This window comes from Camelus dromedarius, chromosome 3 (genome assembly GCF_036321535.1).
Source record: "Camelus dromedarius isolate mCamDro1 chromosome 3, mCamDro1.pat, whole genome shotgun sequence".
Taxonomy (NCBI): Eukaryota; Metazoa; Chordata; class Mammalia; order Artiodactyla; family Camelidae; genus Camelus; species Camelus dromedarius.
Window position 1 is genome coordinate 63,826,869 of NC_087438.1, and position 21,192 is coordinate 63,848,060.

Below are 21,192 nucleotides of genomic sequence, written 5' to 3' on the forward strand. Positions count from 1 at the left end.
CTAATTTTAATTCAAAAAGTAGTATTACACATCAACCATCACTTTTGGACTCTCCCTGGAAGTGCTAATCTAGCACCTGAGTCACTAAGACACTGGATATTACTGAATCACTCAACCATCCCTTTAGAGGAGCAGAAGTTATCTCTCTGGAACCTTTAACTGTTACTGGTCCTTGTCTACAAGATAATAAATACCCTGTTACAAGGAGTTCAAAAAAGGTCTCCCCTGGCATCACACTTCTGATAAGTTCAGAGACCCAAGATTCATTCCACTTTGCCACACTTGTAGTTGGTCCTTTGAATATGTTTGGATAGTTGGTAAGATCTGTCACTTTTTGAAACATACAGCTTTTTACTAACACAGCAATATTGAATGATTGTTTAGTCAGCTCTTACATGATGAGTGCTGTGTAGGCAGGTTCAGTCATTAAATCCTCATGACTCTGTCAGGAGAGTGTCTCAGAAGCTAAGGGAAGATGATGTTTCAAGATAGGAGAAGTAGACAATGATATTACATGCTGTTTTCAAGTAGATTAAGAAGGTCATATTGTATTTATGTCTCAACTTCCTCCCTACAATACAAACTATTTCTTGTCCAAGGAAACTGAAGCTCACATAGATTAACTAACTTTCCAAGATCACAAAACTATACAAGTATGCAAACCATGTCTGTCTAATGTGAAAACCTATAGTTGTTTTCTGTTTTCTCATTGCTGGCTCCATTGCTATATTCTTATTTATATAATACCTTTAAACCATAATAGAAAAGGAAAGATTTGAAGTGAAAATTTAGGTACATCAAATACCTAGCTCCCCTGACATTTTCAATTCTTTCAGTAACTGCTCCACAAACACATGTCATTTTCTCCGAAAATCTTTTCAAAGATCCAGCTGCTTGTCTATTCCACACTCTGGAACAGTCATGTAAGAGCTTTGCTGTTAAAAAGCTCATTACTTCTCCCCTGGCTGTTGGCTCCTGTCAAAGCTTGGCACCTTATCAGAGTACATGTTCTGTAAGCTTTTTTCTTCAATCCTGTGGAACGGCCTGTCAGCAGAAGCTGGGAGACCAAAGTTCTCCTCCCCAGGTGTTTTCTCCCAAGGATGCTAGAAGCCACCTCCTCAACAAGACCATTCTTCCCATCACTGAGCTTTACCACTCAGATCAAATGTTTGAAAAGAGTTAAATGTACCATTTAACATGGCAATATCTGAAACAATACTCCAATAACTCATTTGTTCCTTAATTCACCTATTCATTAAACTAATAGTTGTTGGCTGATTTCTATGTGCAAGGTCATGGAGATACAACAGTAAGCAAAAAGTCACTATTTTCACAGAATTTAGTTGGGAATACATATATAGTTTAAATGATCATACAAATAAAGATGAAGTTACAACTATAAAAACTCAGTGAAGGAAAAGCAAAAGATGTTATTAGCAGATGTAGTAAGAAGAAGTAAGCTAGTCTTTGGGGTTGATGAAAGGCTTTCCTATAGAGGTGACACTGAGGCTGAGATATGAAGATGCATTGGCATGAACTAGGCAAAACAGGAAGAAGCCATTTCAGGGAACGGGGAAAGCATGTGCAAAGATCCTGTGGCAGAAAGGAGCATTTCATGGCAAGGGAATGTAAAAAAGGCTAACATGTGGAGAGCAAAATCACAGGATAGTGTGGTATCAGAAGAGAATCCAGAGATGGATGAGCCATATCTATGTAGGTCTTACAGGCCATGCTAAATTTTTGGGGTGTATGGTTAAGGATAAAGAGGAATTATGGAAGGATTCTGAGCTGTAAGTGTGAAATGACAATATTTAGTTTTGAAAATAGATTTGTTTTTGAGAAGTCTCTGGCTGCAATTTGGAGAATATTGGAGATGGGAGTCAACATCTATATGGGAGGAAACAGGGGAATCATTGCAATAGTCAAGAGAGAGATCAGGATGATTTGGACTAAGGAGAAGGTGGCACAATGGATAGCAGATATTAGGAGCTAAAATTAATGAAACTTAGTAATGACATAGATCTGGTAGGAGAGAAAGAGAGAGGTGTTCAGGTTGCCTTCTGGTCTCTGGCTTATACAATCGCATGCAGGTACAATAGCCAAAAAGGGCGGGAAATGGAAGAGGATTAGTTTGGAGAGGGGTATCCCAAGTTTAATTGTAATCATGTTGGGTTTGAGCTGTCTTTGTGTTCACCAGATACAAATCTAAAGAAGACATTCATGTATGATTGTCACCCATGAAAATATAGGTCTATAGTCCTAGGAGAGATTAAAATTAGAGATATGAATTTGGGGCCACTTTTAAGGAATACATGAAACCATAGGTATGTATGACTTCATCCTGGAAAAGGGTTCTATAATAGAATGCTAAAGATATTCAATATTTAATGGCCGGGTCAAAGTAGATGAACCTGCAAAGGAGACAGAGAAATTTCATTGCCTGTCTCTTCCCTCACCATTAACACCTAGCACATGCCTTATTTGGAGAAAATATTTTAAATGCATTTATTGCAAGAATGAATGAACACATCTAGGTAAATTAGAAAAAAGGAAAGCCCCACATAATATATAATACAATGAAGCCAAAGGTAGCTTAATGTATTTAGGAAGGAGAAAAAAAGCATATAAATCCAAAATAGGATTACATTGAATAAAACCATAACAGAAATAAAAGCATAGTGGAAAGAAACACCTACAGCTCCAAATGGACTGGCCATGAATCAAAACATCATGTTGTCATCATAAAAGAAAATGAGCAGTGTAAAATGAATGGACTGTTTACTCACACTGACTACACTACTTGGATTCAGTGTGTAGTTATGATCTACTTAGCTAAGGAAGACCTGAAAAATATTTGGAAAAATTTAAAGAACCACAAGAAGATAAAAGTTAGGAAAATAATGAAAAAAAACCCATTATAATGCAGCAGTATAATTGACTAAGATAGTACTCCTTCTTGAACATTTATATGAGAGCACAATATTTTGTTATACTATTAACCTTGAGATTAATATATTTGCCACATGCCTTAGTTTAATCTAGTCTGAAACAAATTTTCTAAATCAACTGATATTGTTAGCTTCTACCACTGCTGGGAATAATGAATACAGCACATTTTACTTATTGCTTTGAAAATACATGTACTTTCTCAAAAGCAAACTCTTCTAAACTCTGTGCCAAGGGTTCTAGGAGAACATGAAAAATTCTATTTTTACCAATTTATATAATTCATAGGCTTTCTCTAGTAATCCTATGGACAAATTTATGGTCCATATAACTATCTATGCATTTGTAACTCTTATTTTAGGTCTTAATTTCATGTCCTTGTTGCTCTGTTTCTTCCTTCTCACCTACTTTTAATTCATTATCTTAATATATTTAATACTGTTAAAAGCCAACTTAAATCTTTCTGAAACAATGCAGAGGTGTAAATAAATAAGCAAATAGGTCATTGAATTACTAAGATACTTCATAACAGGAAATATTTTAGTCATTGTTCTTCTCAGCCTCATCCTTTCCCCCCAAAAAGCATAGTATATTTTCAGTTTGTCATCATCCAACTGATGTGTATTTCCCTGAACAGTTCATTTTAGTTGCTAAGGTGAGGGATGGAGTTTGGGAGGATAATTTGGGGGTGGAAAGCACACAGAAACAGCTGCTATATATGAAGGAATGGATTGGAAGGTGGAGATTTTTAAGGTTGCATGATGGTGGTCTAGGAATTCCCACTGCAATGCTTGACAAATGCAAATCAATAACTTGAGTTATTTTGAAATCACTTTTACGCTATGCTGGGTTCCTCTGACTGTACCACTGCCCTGAACATGTTGACTATAAATCCAATGGATCATGTCTTTCTAAACAGATTATATGGCACTGTTAAGAGAATAACTATCAGAAAGTCAGGGTATGGGGCTCACAGTGTACTTGATTGAACAATTTAGAAAGGCAAAAGAGAGAATCAAAGACATTTTAGGAGAGAAAACTACATAAATAAAACGCCTGAAGGAAGCTGAGAATCAGCAATAAATAAATGTTAAAAGTATAGAATAATCACATCTTAAAGACAAGAGAGGAGGCTGACAACTGGAGCAGAGAAGACTGTTGGGTGCTCCAGGAAACAAGCCAGGCAGTGTGGGTGAAGCAGAAGCCACTACAGGTTCTTGAGCAGGAGAATAAGATTACAAAAAGAGTTTCTAAAACATATTAAATAACAGCAGAATGTACTAAGGTTGTTGTAATGAGTTGGAGAGGAAGACTGGTTCTAAGAGAACTGTGGAGGAAGAATCAATTGAACATGATAATATCCTGGGGAAAGGCAAAAGCAGCTCAACGTGGAAGCCATAATCAAATTCCACCCTAAAGTGTTTAAGAACGATATGCTCCTGGGAGGAGGGTATAGCTCAGTGGTAGAGTGCCTCCCTACCATGCATGAGGACTTCGGTTCAATCTCCAGTACCTCTATTAAAAATAAATAAATAAAAACCTAATTATTCCTCCCACAAAAAATAAATTAAAAAAAAAAAAGAACAATGTGTTCCTAATAGAAAAGACACCATGCAGAGGACGAGGGAAGTGTGAAAGGCAGGATCCTCTGAGGACATGTTGCTGGGTTTCTGTACAGAGGTTATAGGTACTATACATGGACAAAAGAGCAATTTAAAAAATAAACTTCATTTTTTCTTAAAAATTTTTGATCTTAATAAAATCAAGCTGCTTTCATTATAGGAAATTTGGAAAATATACAAATAAAAATTAAAATTGCTTACACTCCTACAGACAAAATATAACCTATAAGCTCTCTAGTATAAAGTTTCTAACTTTTCAATATTTGTTATTCTATACTACTTTTTTATTGAAGTACAGTTGATTTACAATGTTGCATTAGTTTCAGGTATACAGCAAAGTGATTCAGTTATACATGTACATATAGATTATTTTCCATTATAGATTATTGCAAGATATTGAATATAGTTCCCCATGCTCTACAGTAGGTCCTTGCTGTTTATCCATTTTACATATAGTAGTATGTATATGTTAATCCCAAAGTCCTAATTTATCTCTCCCCCATCCCTTTCCCCTTATCAAAGACCAAACAAACCACAGTTTGTTTTCTACGTCTGTGAGTCTATCTCCAGTTCATTTATAAGTTCATTTATATCATTTTTTAAGATTTTACATATAAGTGACATCCTATGATATTTGTCTTTCTGCCTTATTTCACGTAATATGATAACCTCTAGATCTGTCCATGTTGCTACAAATGGCATTATTTCATTCTTTTTTAAAGGTCTGTACATGCTTTTGAATGCTATGTGTAGAGTAGTATGGCATAGTTCAACACTTCAATTGTATCACATCTCCCAATAATTATTTATCCCCTGGCAACAGGAGCGCCCATATCCTGCAAGTATGAAGAATCTGCTCACTAGATCCCTCCCTTGAAGATAAATAGTACATATTAGCATATCAGAGCTCCTGCAAATTGAACCACAAAAAGAGACTCTATATAATGAATAATTGACAATCTTAGATTTTACTTGCACACCTGTTAACATCACCCTGAACTGCTCTCCCTTTGAAAGGTGGAGATCCAATTGTCAGGAGCTTGAGCTTTGGAAGCTGACAAACCTAGGTTCAGAGTCAGCCTCCCTGCTTAGTTGTTCCCTGCCCATCACTTTACTCTTCGTGAAAGAAGCACATGAGTACTTACTTCACAGACTGGTGTGAGTTTAAAAGAGATAAGTACATGAAGCACTTGGCATGTCAGGTCCACAGTTATCACTTTAAAAACTGAGCCAGCTTTGGTGATGTCATAATCACAAACTTGCAGTTTTCCCTTAACTATAAATCACAAATATTTGTCATTTCAATATTTTTTTAAATCAACCTTTTTAATGATTCCACAAGTAGTCTATCGTATGGCTAATCCACACGTGATCTGTCTAACACCATACTGTGAGACATTTATTTCCATTTTTTCTTTCCACAAATTCTTTTATATCTTTACATACAAAACTTTTTCAACAGCTCTGATTAATTCCTTGTGATTGATTCTTAGAAATGGAATTATTGGATAAAAGGGCATAAATATTTTTAAGGTTTTTGATACAGTTTACTAAACTGCCCTCCAGAAAAATGGTGTCAAATTGCACTTCCCCTATGGGCTGAGTAGTCACCACCATGTTCTAGTCTCTGCATCAGGATAACAGTGAGGATTGATTGCTACAATCAAGCAGAAGGAAAGAAAAGTCTTATTACCTTTACATTTGCTTTAGGTAGAGAAAAGAGAAGGAAGTTAAATATAAGAACAAGCTATTTGAAAGATAAACCCATTGACATGCTGACTACTCAGGCCTCTAGTTCATTTGAACAGAGCAAACCTGGAGATGGAAGTCTTATAGAGCTGTGCTTAAAGGGGTAACTCCAACGGTTACAGATTAAGATCAAAGCAAGTAATAAAAATAGATTAAAGCAAATGTGGTAATAACATGGAGAATGAATATGTTTAGGAGTTTGGGAACTCATCAAAATGACACAGGTTGTCTGCTTAACTCACACTGTAAAAGATTCAGTTGCTTAACTTGTTATCTTTGCAATAATGAATATTAAATCAGCTATTTAATTCTCAACCACATAAGAGTATATTTACATGCAATCTGCAGAGCATTGAGATGACAGAGTTTTGAGGATGTTCCATTTCTAGGAATCAATCATAAGGAATTATTCAGAGATGGAAAAGTTTTATATTAAGTTCAGTAGCAACAATACACTGAGGTCCCTGAAGGTAGGCAGGGTCTATGTCTCACTGATCTTGGATTCCCTGTTACCTACATGGGGACAGACATGTGGGGACAGGTCAACAGTCTATGTTTCTTGTGTCCATAAAGACTTTGTGTGTGAGGTTTGCATGCCCTCTTTTTTACAGTAGAACTCTTCCTCAAGAGAGAGAAACAGTCAGTTTAGATAGTGAAATCACTGATAACGTATTTCCAAGATGAATCAAAAATGTAAGATTAACAATATCTCCTTCAGCTATACATGATATATTTATTCACAGATACCAAGGAAAGGTACTTTCCAATGATATATTCAGCAAAGAATCAAACTGACATTCCACGTAATGCCACAAAATGTCATCAGATTACTCCTCAAGTACATTTCATGCTTTAAATGATTTTTCTTATGTTTAAATGCCATTAATTAAATAATAAATGTGAAAGACTCTATTCATAATTTTAAAAGTTACTCCTCTCTCAACTTTTACCTCAGGCTCTGAGTTAGTTACATGAATTATCCAGTATTACCGTCTTTTTTTTTTTTTGACAATTAATTGGAGAACTGTCAAATCCCCAGTCATAGATCAAGAAGGATGAATTTGAAAATGGCTAGGCAATTAGCTAAAATAGAACTAAATTCTAAAAATTCACATTTTTCCATGACTTTAGTAAAACCGTGTTAGTAGAATGCTTATGAGGCCGGTATCTTGGATTCTTGAGGTAAAAAAAGAAATATACCTTTTACTTACCTGCATAGTGTAAAAAGTTTTAAGTTCTTTTTGTAAGGTGCATTTACCTCCATGGATAAAAGTTTCTATTAAACTTCAAAGGAATCATAGAATTCTAGATAGAACAGTTTTTAGGGGTTCTTACCTGAGTAAAGAAGGGTAGAAATGTGATATACAAGAAAGCCAATGTAATGGTTGCTTAAAAAATGATTTTAAGGAATTTGAAGCAGAATCATCCATGCCATGCTGAAAAGTCCTAAGAAGACAAAAATAATTATTTCAGAATATACAGGAAACATTATCTATGAAGACTATCAGAACTTTCTATTTTCTCTTGGTACTTAAAGTTAGTGGTTTTACACAAAATGCCCTTGTGTTAGAATGGACAAGGCACCCACTTCATCCACTTGGGATTTGTAAGTTAACAGGTGATTCAGAGGCCTCTGTAGGACAATCCTTACCCTTGAGAAGGTATGACAATATCATTACATTTAATTTAAAAAATTCCCATATAAAATTTGTCAAAAATAAATATACGAATAGTAAAAATGAATACCACTTATGTCTCCCTCCCTCATCATGAACCTTATTAATAAATGTCAATATTTTGTCAGTTTTTGCTTCATTAATGGAACAATGTTTAGTATAAAGGTACCTCTTTCTACTCTCTAAAGTGATTTTTAAATACTAAACAATTAATGAGGATTTATAATTAATTTTATGTGTTCCTAAGAGTCTACAGAAGGCTGGTAAAGAAGAATTTAACAGTAAAATATAGGACTATGATTTCAAAATTAGAAAATTTGGCCAGAATATCTGGTCTCCAGCTATCTTTAGAGAAGAAACTGCAACATTTTTCTAGGTTGGCCCAAATTCAACAATAAACCTTGAGGTAATAAGAAAGGATTTGTTACATAAAATCTTGAGTAGATACTTGGCTAATAAAATTTTTATAATAACAGGAGACTATATTTGCCTACATGGAGTTAAGAGGGACAACTGGGAACATTTTAGAAATGGAGTTGTTTGAAGTGGTGCTATCTCTCTTTACATATAGTAGAGAAGCAGTAACATCTCTTAAATAATACGTAGAATGGAATTCCACTTTGAAAACCCACCCCTGTCTTTTCACCCTACACCTGGCTTCTTATATCCTCACATTTCCAAATTTCACCTGCCTCTCCACTGTTTGTCTTGCCAAGTAGAGCAACTTCTAATTAAATACACTTTGACTTTTTTTTTAGACTTTTAATACATCATCTCCTCTTTGAAAGCCTTTTTTTTTTTTTTTCTTTTTTTTGGCTCACTAAACTTCAGATAGAACAGAATTCCTTAAATAGGCTTCAAAATGAAGCTGTCCTATTTCCACTCCATACCTTCCACTGTGTGAACTAGAGAAGTCATGACAGCAAGACATGCTTTTCTAAGGAGTCCGGACTTTGTATTAGCAATGAGGAATCACTGAAGAGTTTATAGCATAGGGATTTTATCAGTTATTTCACGTGTTAGAAAAATGACCTGTGTCCTAGAGAGGAGAGTTGATTGGAGAAGATTAGGACAGGAGGAAGGGAGGTAATGAAGATGATACTGCAGTAACCAGGCAGAAGGAGATAAAGTCCTCAACCAAAGGAAGAAGTAGAGGAGAGAGTGTGTAGGGGACACATATAAAAATATGTAAAATTAATAGACCTAACAATATTCATTCCCTAATGACATGGGGTTGGAGATGACATAAGGGAGAAGGGAGAAGGCAGAAGGGTTAAGAGAAGAAGAAAGTCTGGATGACTTGCAGGCATTTTACTTAGCTTTGGATATGATGAGGGGGCTGCAGACATTTGAAGTACATCCAAAGAGAGACATCCAATAGGAATTTGGATTTACTGACCTAGCATATACAAGAGACATGTGGATTGAAGATATTGATATGGAAATCATTGGCATACTGGTGAAGCCATGGGAATGGGTAAATTCACTGAAAGAAAGAATGTAAGATGAAAAGATGGATGAGGACAGAACTCTGGGATACACCCAACAGTTAAAGGGTGGGGTGAGAGAAAGAAGCATGCAAATGAAACCAGGAAAGAATCATCAGAGAAGCAGGCAAAGAGCCAGGAGAATGTGATGTTGGAAGCCAAGGGAAGAGAACTGGCCAACAGTGGTAAAGGCTGCAGGGAGTGTAAGTGAATGGAGGGACAAGTTAGCACTTGGGTGTGCAAGGAGGACCCAGCCCAGACTGTGTGTTTAGCATGATGAGGGCATTTGCCATACATTGAGTGAATGGTAGGTGTAAAAATGGAGACAATGAGCACAAACTATTTTTGGAAGGGAAACACAATAATAAAGAAGGAAAATTTTTTGATACAGGAGAGTCTTAGGGGGAAGAACCAGAGATAGAAGGAGTATGTAAAAGACTAAGACATTAGCATAGAAGGTAAGAGTAATCAAGAGGTCAGGTGGAAAGATTTGCTTTGGTTGGGAAAAGAGACACACCGATCACCAATTAAAGAATGTTGAAGTGAGTAGGAGTCAAAATAATTAAGAATGGAAATTGGAAGTTAAAGTATCTTCATGATGGCCTTGGTTTCTCAGAGAAGTACTGTAGCAAGACTACCTGCCAGCAATTAATGGGATGGGGCAAGGTGGAGGGTTGGGGCAAAGGGGAGAAGGATGAAAGAGGGAGCTACCCAGAGATAGGATAGGAGGTGTGACCGACAAAGGGCATAAAAGAACAGCTGAGTGATTTTTGCCATCAGTGTTTCAGAGTCTGAATAGAGAGGCCAAGAAAGTGAGGGTGTAGAGGAGGGATACGCACTAGCAAGGGAGCTAGGAAGAGGAGGTGCCGGTAAAAAGTGAGAAGAGATAGAGCAAAGGGTCTGGAAAGAAAGGGAGTCTCAAAGGAAGTGACAGACTGGCGGGAAAGGATGGGACAAGAGACGAGCTTGATGAGAAAGCAGGAGGGACTAGAGGCTGTGGTGTCTTAGCCTCTGCCTACTTTCCCACCTACCCCTTTGCGTAAATCCCCGTCTATCCAGTTACCTGCAGAGGGTGGAGGACACCTCATTTCTCTAAGAATGACTACCTTACCTAGAATGTCCTCTCTGTTATGTTCAACTAGGTTCACAGATTGCTCGACCTCAAAACCTTCTCCAGTAAGTCTTCCCTGACTACCCTGTCTAAAATATATCCCTTCTCACCACCCATTCCCACTCTATGCCCTTATTTGGCTCTGCTTCTTCTTAGGACTTAACTCTACCTCATATCCTTTTACATTCACTTTTTACTGTCTGCTCCATACGCAACAGGGGTGTCACTGAAGATCATTAAATGCACCTGCATGGGTATGTGCTCTGGAGCCAGACAGCCTGGATTTATACCTTGGGTGGGCTCTTTATTAGATGTGTAATGTTGTTTGGCAATTAATTTTGCTTCAGTTTTCTCATTTGTAAAATGGGGTGACAAAAATCACCTCACAAGGTCAGTATGATGACTGAGAAATATAAACCCGTAGCAAAGTGCCTTGTGCACAATAAGGGCTCGACATCTGTAAGGTCATATCAATATGATAACAACAGATGCAAATACTTCTTAAGAAGGTCTCGTTGCAACCACCTCAAAACTGACATGGAATTCCTAATAGTCTAAATGGTTGCCTAGGTACAGTTTTATCCTCCAAATTAGATAAAATAATGGAGGACCTGATAATAATGGAATGGTTATTTGGTGCCAAAATTTCTTACTCTACAAACTGCTGGTAATGCCAATACTTCCCGGAACATTTCTGCCCATCCCTAAACTCTTTTCCTCCACTGACAGTTGCACTGGTAATAGTAAGGTTATTTTGTGATAACAAATGTCATGGCAGATGTTTATGGTCTCAGAGGGGGTGGGATCTGTATGTGCATTTAATTCCACAGCAAGATCTCAAATTAGTTTCATTATTCTGGAGAGTATAACGGGGTGAAAATTGGCCCACAAGCCTCCATGGGAGAATGAAATGATGATCTTGCTATTAGATAACCTGTAATGATGTTCTCATATATAGTTAAAAGCGAGACTGCTCTAAATAATTCATAGTGGAAAGTAAAATAGAAGTGCTTGAGCCACAGAATTATATTTTCCACAAGACATAAAAGAATTTTCATATAGCATTTTGAACACTCCTTTAAAACTAAGTCATTGTCTATAGGTTGAAGCAGAATACATTTTCTCACATTTCCAAATGAACAGCCTATAAAGACAGCTTTGCTTAAGGGGAAAAATACAAATCTGGGGAAACTCCTTGCCTTTAACTTTCCTCCAGCATCAGCTAACCCATGCCCCTTCCCCATCATTAACATCATACTGGCTCTGGGCTGATCAGACCACACCACCTGAGCACTCTACCCAAGTTTCAGTCTCTTTCAATTCCCTGATCTACAATTATTGTTGCCTTCTTTTCTTTTTTCATTAACAAAACTGATTGACTCCTTGGGCTTAATGTAGCCAGTTGCTGCTAAAATGAAACAAATTCAATGCACATCAAAAGTGAGACAAATTGATATGCTAAAAAGGACTAGCTGGGTTTTATGCTTCTCTTGTGACACTCTGTTTTGGCTGCCCTCCCAGGAGAACTGTCTCATAATATGATGCTAGTGGAATAAACCTCCAGGATGGAATTGAGACAGCCCAAGGATGTAAGTTCCACAGGGACAGAGGGGTCAGATCAGACGTCTGGTATCATCTGTGGCTACCATGGTGCCCACCTGGTAGCACTGCAGGGGCTCAATAAATATAACTAACAAGAGAAGACCACAACTTCAGAAGAAGTAGAACTGTTTTGAAAGTGAACTATTGGGACAGCAGTGGAATACCTGAGATAACTGAGGATGTGTAAGCCTCTCTGATGGCCCCAAAGTCATAGACAACTAACCGTGAATATGTAGAGATAACTGGATAAAACCTACTTCATCATTTTAAATGTAACTCTAAGCCACTGCTTTGCTTTTATAAAGCAGTGTTACCCCTGGGACTGTAAGTAGTTGCCTAAATGTCAGTAAGCGAAAGAAATCAAGGTAAGATACTTGGAGTGAAATAGAGTTACATATACTTCTGCCCCTGGCTTGTGTTTCTCATGATGAAAATAACTCTTCGAGGTTAGAAAATGCTGATTTGAAGTTAGCAAATGACTGGAACAATGCCTGGCCTATAGTAGGCACATAGTAAATACTGGTTTAAAAAAAAAGAATGAATAAATAGAAGGTACTGTAGATCCTGCTTAGTGGAAAGGAGGATGAATTTCAGGGCCATCTGTGAAGAGCAGTCTTGGGTGGTACCCAGCCAAGGGGCAGATGGGGAATGGGATATATGGTGAAGAGAGAGAACAAGACTTGACCCCAGAGTACAGGGCAGGAAGCAGCCAGTCAGAGATTCAGGGAGCAGGCCTTCGCCAAAGTTAATGACTAGTCGTTTACCAGTGTTTTAACTTATTATGACCCCACATAAAGCATTTTGAGTGTAGTGGGGTTTTTTTAAGCAGAGATTTCCCTCAAAAACAATATTTAGAGGGAAGGGGACAAAGGGAGTTATTTAATCGAAACAAAAGGGCCAAGACCACTAACTGTTTTCTGGATCTGTTGCATTCTACCAGATACTTTTTCTTTTCTTCTTTTTTTTTCACATTTTAAATATTTTAATCTTTATTTCCATCCAGTCTGTATTCATTTTTAACAGTTATATTGAAATATATAATTCACATACCACAAAATTTACTCATTTTAAGTATACAACTAAATGATTATTTACTGTATTCACAGAGTTGTGTAACTTTCACCACTATCTAATTTTATAACATTTTCATTAGCCTCAAAAGAAACCCTGTACCCATTAGCAGGTACTACCTGTCCTCCCCTCCGCCCAGTCCCTCACAACCACTAATCTACCTTGTGTCTATGGATTTGCTCATTCTGGAAGTTTCTAATAGACTGAGTCATACAATATGTGCTCTCTACATCTGTTTTTTTCCACTTAGCATAATGGTTTTGAGGTTCATCCCTGCTGTAGCATCTATCCAGTTTCCCTTCTTTTTATGGCTGAATAATATTCTACTGTATGAACATGCCACATTTGGTTGATCTATTGACCAGCAGATGCATACCTGGGTTCTGTTTTCAGTTTGTGCCAATATGAAGAATGCTGCTATAAACACTTGTGTACAAATCATTGAACGGACAATACATTTGCCTTTCTTTTTTTTACATATCTGGGAGTCAAATTACTGTGTCACATGTCCTCTCTCCTCTCTCCTGAGCATCATACATAAGCACACCCTGTGCTTAACACTTTGAGGAACTACCTGTTTCAAGCAGGCCAGACATCCTTGAAGTATGAAAAACAAAGTTTTAGTCCAACCTTTTCTATTTTGTGAGGGACAGTAAAAGAATTTCAAATAAATAAAGAAATAAACAGGCTTAGACCATAACCTTAAAACATCTAGCTTTAGTTTGAAACAAAACTACAGACAAAGCATTGAAATACCTTGGAATTTAGTGATTCAAAGCTGTAAGAATGATACCAAGTGAACCCTAAGATAGGCCTGTTGCTCCTTGGTATAGTGCTCAACATTCTGGCCTATTTCTGATGACTCTAGCCTTTCCCTGGTACCTTGGTACTTGTAGTGAACATCATTCTTCCATTTTATTAAATCATGTAACACTGGGGGCACTCAACTTTCAAAAAGTTCCCACTTTTAGTTTTCATAGGACACACTGAAACACTCTGGAAATAAAGTAACATTTAATTTTAACATTAAGTATTTTATTAGACATCCCTAAATTACTTGAATGGGAATATTTCATCTTGCTCACTGCTGCATCCTTTGTGTTTAATCCTGGTGCATAATCATAGGGCTGAGGGAGGCAACATTTGTTGAATCGAAACTAAACTGCATTTACCTAAAACTCTAAGAATTAATTTTTAATTTGCTATACACAAACTAAAACTAAAATTCTATGCAAGCAAAACACAATACATGAAACCACTCTCTGAAACACAATACATGAAACCACTCTCTGGGTATGTATATGAATGAGCATTGACTACTTGTCTGGATATGCCATTTAACTGTCTTTACAAAAGAACTACAAGCAATAAGCATCTTGAAAAATAAAAGGTGAATATTTTATGTTTCAGCAGGTCTCTTTCCCAGGAGGACAAACCTAAAGTACTCCTTTTACAATATTCTAACAGAAATCTACAAAGGAAGAGTTTAAAAAGAACACAGATTTTTGCAAACAGGTTTCATTCTTTCTGAAAAGATTTAAAAATCATATTCCTCCTCTGGGATTTAGTGGTCCTATGCTAAGCTCAGAAAGGAAAATACATTCAGTTTACCTGTCAAAACTACTTGGAATTAAGGCAGTTGCCTTCAAAAAAGGCATATCCCACAGAGTGACAAACGTCAGGTACGGTTTATAAAAATTCAATACTATCAACATCTGATTGCTACTTTTCACCAGTTCCCCAAAGCATAATAATTTTTAAATGTAAGAAAGTGATACAATTTAAAAAAAAAATACTACTAATATGACAACTTCACATCCTGGCTGGGAAAAGCAACTGAGTAAATCAATAGGGTTCTTGCAACACATACACATTTTTTTTTTCCTTTTTGCTGAGGAACACATTGCCCTGTAGATTTCCTTTGTCAATACAAAGCAAATATATTTTAAAGATTAGATTTACACGTTGGGGAAACAATCATAAATTTTATATCAACATGAATGGATAAAATTTGTAAAAACATTTATGATCTGAGAAATAATAGAAAAAATTAAAGTATACACAGACTTTTGTTCATGCTTCAAAGCAACACAGCTACCTATGTTTTGTATTAAGAAAAACCAGAGACAGTGCTTGGTATAAAACGTTCTGCAATCCTGGTTGAAATTAGCAATTTAAATTTGTTGAATGAGGTTACATACAAATCACAGAGATTTGAGTACTTGCATAGTTGTTTAAATATGTATCAAAAGGCCACAGGTTAATAATAATAATGAATGTATGTTACATTATTATTATTAAAATATGCAATCTTTGATAATAATTTATTTGTTTTATAAATGCATTGGGGGTTAAAATTTTTCTATTCATCTGTGACAAACCATGAAATTCAATATTGCTCACCATGACCAATCCAAGAAATTTGTCAACTTTGTTCCTGATTTTCACAGGGCCTTCCCCTTAGATGAAATGACCCAGTGAACTAAGAGCACAGTAATTTTTTCATTTACGGTAGAATCAGTTTAGTTTACCAGGATTTATTATGGGTTTCAGACCTTGAGCTTTTTACGATTATGCACCATTATGCATATAATCCCAAATTTGCAGCAATTTATCTTACTACTTCTTTCCCTTTCTGAAAGAATTCTCCATTTCTAAAATTAGTTTTCAACAGCAGGTTTGCCAGAAGAAATAATCTGTGAACAATGCGTTTGTTGAAAGTCAAAGAGTGGGTAAAAATTATAGGGAAATTGAAATCAAAGTTAATTACTCTTAGAATTTCTAAATCAAAAGTCTCAAAATTTACTGAACATCAAGATTTATATATTGCCTTTACCAGAAAGATACAGAAACAAATATTTTACCTAATTTATCCTAAGAAATAGAAATATGCATAATTTATACTATTCAAGAAACTAAGAATATGCAATTATCTAGTCTTTCAGATAAAGTGATTATTTTCGAGGAGAGTTTAAACAAAATTGTATTAATGTTTTATATGATCTACTCTAACCTCTTTCATAATATTATAAATTTGAATGAAATAAACCAGAAAAGTAGCTCAAATTTTTAAATTTCCCTAAACCTTATTTATTTAGCTAAGTAAAATATTTCAACATTTAAAAAATGTAATTGCTTATTCTTGTTTCCACTTGCTATTACTAATTCAGACACTAAAATCTAATGATAAAAATGCAAATCTATGGCAGATTAACTCAAAGTATGGAACCAGTAGATCTCTTCCAGATTTGAGAATATTTTAGAATCATTTTAAGAAAATTTTATTAGAGCAAATAATTTGTTAAATCACACTACTTTATATATAATAATAGCTAAAAAGAAAATGTATTTGCTACTTACTTGTATAATTCAGTTAATGGTGAAGTCAAGATGACTAATGTTGTGAACAGATTATTACAATGGGTATGGATTTTAAAAATTTTATCATCCACATACTCATGGGGATTCAAAAGCGTCTGTACAGATGTGCAAACTGACCATAACATGTTCTCAGTGCATATTAAAATTGTTGTGACATCAAGTCTGTTGGAAAGAAAAAGGAGAAAATTATGTTAAACAAAATCATTTTTCAGCCTGGCATATACACACGATCATCCACATCTATTATATATTAAACATATGTAAGAATAGAAATATCTGTTCAGGTACCAGAGCTTCAGAGGTCAAAGACAGATAGAAAGCATCAAAGATGCTTTTGAGGGGGAAGGTATAGTTCAGTGGTAGAGCACATGCTTAGCATGCAGGATGTCCTAGGTTCAATCCCCAGTACCTTCTCTAAAAATAAACAAATAAACCTAATTACACCCCCCCCCCAAAAAACCCCTCAAAGATAGCTTTTGAGTGTCCAAGTGTTAAATGACCTAAAATATCATTATCTTTAGAGATGGTGATGGCTATGGTAGTAAAGTGTTTCAGGAGTGCTTTAAAAAAAAAAGTTTATTTTGCATTATCCATATACTGCCCAAGAAGCTCAAGAGACTTTCCTTGAAACTATATTCAGCAAAAGAAAAGTCAGATTAAAAGAAAATTTGCCATTATCCACGTATGTATGACAGATAAAAATATGATAGCAGAACAATTCTCCCCATCCAAGTACAAGCTGTCAAAGGAAAGTTACAAGATTGGGCAACATGTTCTCCCAGCAAGTGGGAGATGAGGAAAAAAATGACAACAGAAGCACAAATGGAAAAGCTTATAGTTTCAGAAATTTCTAATATTAAATATATTTGTGGAAAATATGCTATATTATTTATCTTATTCATAAATTTATTTCTTTGTTTCTATCTTTCCTGAGTTTTAAAAGAGATCTAAAGATCTGTTTAAAGATGATTTTGGTAACTGACTAAACTGTATAGACCTCAGTTAACTTCCTTTTTTTTTTTCTTTTAAATTGAGGATTGAAGAAATAGAAGAGACAATTTAGAAGTGATAAGAAACAAGTAAGTTTTAGGATCTTTTAAAACGATATTTTGACCTCAACTGTATTATATATAATCCATTTATACATAGATTAATAATATATGACTTACATTACATATAAATCATATACATGGTTTCGGTTATACGACAGTTGGAAATTATTAGGATACTAAAAGCATCAATAATCACCCTTAGGAAGGTTTAACTGTAGTCTGCATCCACTTACTCTCATTGCTAATTAAACAATTGCAAATCCAAGATATACGTATACACACAGACACAAACACAAACATGCATAGGAAATCTGATTTCCACAGTAATGATGGTTTAGAATTAACCATTCAAATAAAAATATTTATTTCACTTATAAAAACGAGAAGAGATAACTCTAACTTTGCATGGCATTTTAATGTAACCACTCAGAAAAGAGAAACCAAACGTCTCTATAGTACGGTTAATTAATTAAATATACTACCTATTTCATGAGCTAATAGTAAATCTGATTTCATAAACATCTCACAATAACTTGCCACTTCTGAGTCAAAAGTGATTTAAGCTATGTGAGGAAAAGAATGAAGGTATTCTTTGCTCTCAAAAGGAATTTCCATCCATTATTCAGAGTTCAGTATTTTAAAAAAAAATCACTTGGTCAGTAATTCAAAACAGCCTGTGCAAAATACCATATTTATGGAACACTGTAGCAGGACCTAAATGCCCTTCAAATGCAGCATGCTTTACAAGAATGTGATCAGGAAATGATTTCTACTGGAGGAAAAAAAAAAAAAAAAGCCTCCAATGTCTTTAGGTTCCTCTTAACATATATTTGAAAAAAAAAAATTACACCTAAAAGACAGGTCTTAATCTCATTAGTCAGAATATTTGTAAAACAAAAGTCTTCACTTTGTACAGAACATTGCTATCACGTAAGCACATTTTTGTAATATTCATTGCCTAGATAACCCATAGAATTGGACTACAATTCAGTCTTTCATTTAAGACCCAGTGACTGGTGCTCCTCATTTTCTATGATTTCATTTTGTTGAACTGGCTTTTAGTGATACATTATGAAAAGAAAAGAGGAAAAAAAAAAAAGGAAAAGAGGAAAGAAATAATTAGAATATATTAAGAGAAAAATGATTAGACAAAAGCGTTTCCTTAATGAAGATTAACTACACTATTTAAAGGCTTAAAAAAAAAAAAACACCAAAAACAATCCCCAGTTGCCTAGAATCTCAAAGTCAAATTACTTCATCACAGCAGCACTGCTTTCTTCTCCATTTTAGGACCTTAATTTTCCCTCTTTATCTTATTTATTAACCTTTGTACATCTATGTCCTAGATTGTAATACATTTTGACTCACTTTTTAGAAACAAGTGAGTTCTATATACAATTTTAAGAAGAAAAGAGCAAAGCTATTTTGATTTGAGTTCCACATTTCCACTTAAAGTATCTCAGGAGAATTGAATATGATTTCCTTTCAGATGTTAGAAACATGTTAAATATACAATGAGTTTTGTCATGAGATCCAGAATTAATTCTCCTTTAAACAACCGATGGAAAAGTTTTCTTGAAAAGCAATGCTTTTCACACCTTCAATTACCTTATCTGTGGAGTTCTCTTATAACTGGGATGGGCCCGAGCATATCTGGCAGCCAGGAGACCCAAAGATTTCTCCAGCACTTCTGTGAGAATCTCCTGGGCTAACTTGGGGGGCAGAATGGTCCAGAGATCGTGATGAAGAGCCCACAAGAAATAATGCCACATCTGGAGCGAGAAGGAGCATCTTTCCCCCTGGCAAAACCACCACACGTTAAACAAGAGAATCACATCTTCCCAAATGTCAGTTTGCTTCCTATGAACCTAATTAGTTCAGGCTGAAAGGAAATAGCTGGAAAGTTTGACACACTAGATGACTAAGAAAGATTTTTGACAAGATGTAAAACATCCTTATTGACAAAAGAACATATGTTTTATTTCAATTTTGAGACCAGATATTCTAGTGCAAATCCAGACCACAAGTATTTAACGTAGCATATCCTTGATTTACCTACTCCTGGTCTAGAGTCTAAAATTTACTTTTAAATAATCATCTTTATAGCTGCTAAACAAGTCATGTGAGTTTAAGATAGTGGGCTGATTCTTCTAAAATTAAAATCTAATTATTTAAAATGTTTAAGTGTGTATATTTTTCTGGGATTGCTAGCATCATTGAGATCATTTTATTTATAAATATAAATTTCACACTACAATGAAATGACAGGAGCAAAAACAAACATCCTGTATGCTTATCAACATGCAAGAAAACAATGGGGGTAGGTAACTATTGACGATTATTACATTAGGCTATTTCATCCACAGAGTTTTAATAGCAGTAGTAGAAACAGATACTACAATAGTCTGATTTTGCAAGAGCCTCGGCAGATGTTATCATCATTTCTAAGGATTTTTTTTAGTACTTCATACATTCAAAGGGCCAGATTCTCATTCCTTACCACCTGGCTTACAAGATCTCTTCTCAGTGCTAACTTTTCCCTGACCACAGAGTGAGACCCAACAGCCAAGGCCAAGGGGAACAGGCAGAAATGAGAAGGCAGCCTCAAGTGATTTGCAACCATTAATTAGTTAAGATGCTCTCAGGGAGGTATGCTAGTAGTCTGACCTCATTTTCTTCTCAGATTAAAAGATTACTTGAAATAGGAAGAGTAGAATGTGTTCCTCAAACACCATCCGGATTATGTTACTGTATCAAAAGTTAAATGAATAAAACTTCCCATGTTATCTCTAAGTAATCCTCTTTGACTTAAAATTCCTGCTTTGCCCATGACTTCGATTTCTCAAACAAATGTCATCCTAAAAAACTCTGCTGTTCTCTTACACCTAAAGTTGATAGTTTCTTATGCAGATACTCCTTATATATCATTCTCCTAGTAATTTCTTTGATTACTAAAACCTTTTGTAGTCACTGTAATAATAATGATTAATGGTTATTATCTATTGACTTTCAAATGGAGTTTAGAAATGAGTAGAATTGTGCTCTTTGGGTGGGAAATTTGGGCATCAGAATGACAGAGTCAAGGTCAAACTGGTAGGGACTTTGACCACTTTTGACTTTCTGACTAGATGTGCATCAAAACTGTTTAAGGAAAAGAAAAATCACAAAATTAATGAGGAAGTAGCAAAATTACAGCTTCTTATATTTTCTCTGTTATGTGTTCCATGCTAAAGAATGCTTTTAAAAATTTCTTCAAGTAAGAAGGGAGTTTTCAAGCTTGATTTTCTTATACTATTTTCTGTGTTGTCTGTTAATTAAAGCAAAACCATTCCAGCCGACGCCATGCCTGGTATGAATGATTTACACCTTCTCTATGGCGATGGACTGGTGCTTATCATAACATGGCAACGTGATTTCTCTTCTTTTTCAAAATATTAAAAAACCAATTTCTTTGATAGCTACCTTTTCACAATAAATGAGAAAACAAAAATAAGT

At 35.4% G+C, this 21,192-nt stretch overlaps 1 protein-coding gene across 3 annotated transcripts in view; it reads right to left on the reverse strand.

Annotated features, from left to right (window-relative positions):
• The window catches only part of KIAA0825 (KIAA0825 ortholog), a 352,861-nt gene that overhangs the window by 224,572 nt on the left and 107,097 nt on the right, over positions 1-21,192 (reverse strand). For all 3 annotated transcript variants that reach the window (XM_031448262.2, XM_031448256.2, XM_064482439.1), the window contains 3 exons: positions 19,306-19,496; positions 16,625-16,807; positions 7,653-7,763 (listed from right to left, as the gene is read on the reverse strand). In XM_031448262.2, coding sequence (XP_031304122.1) covers positions 7,653-7,763; positions 16,625-16,807; positions 19,306-19,496 — 485 coding nt within the window. The remainder of the gene's footprint in view (positions 1-7,652; positions 7,764-16,624; positions 16,808-19,305; positions 19,497-21,192) is intronic.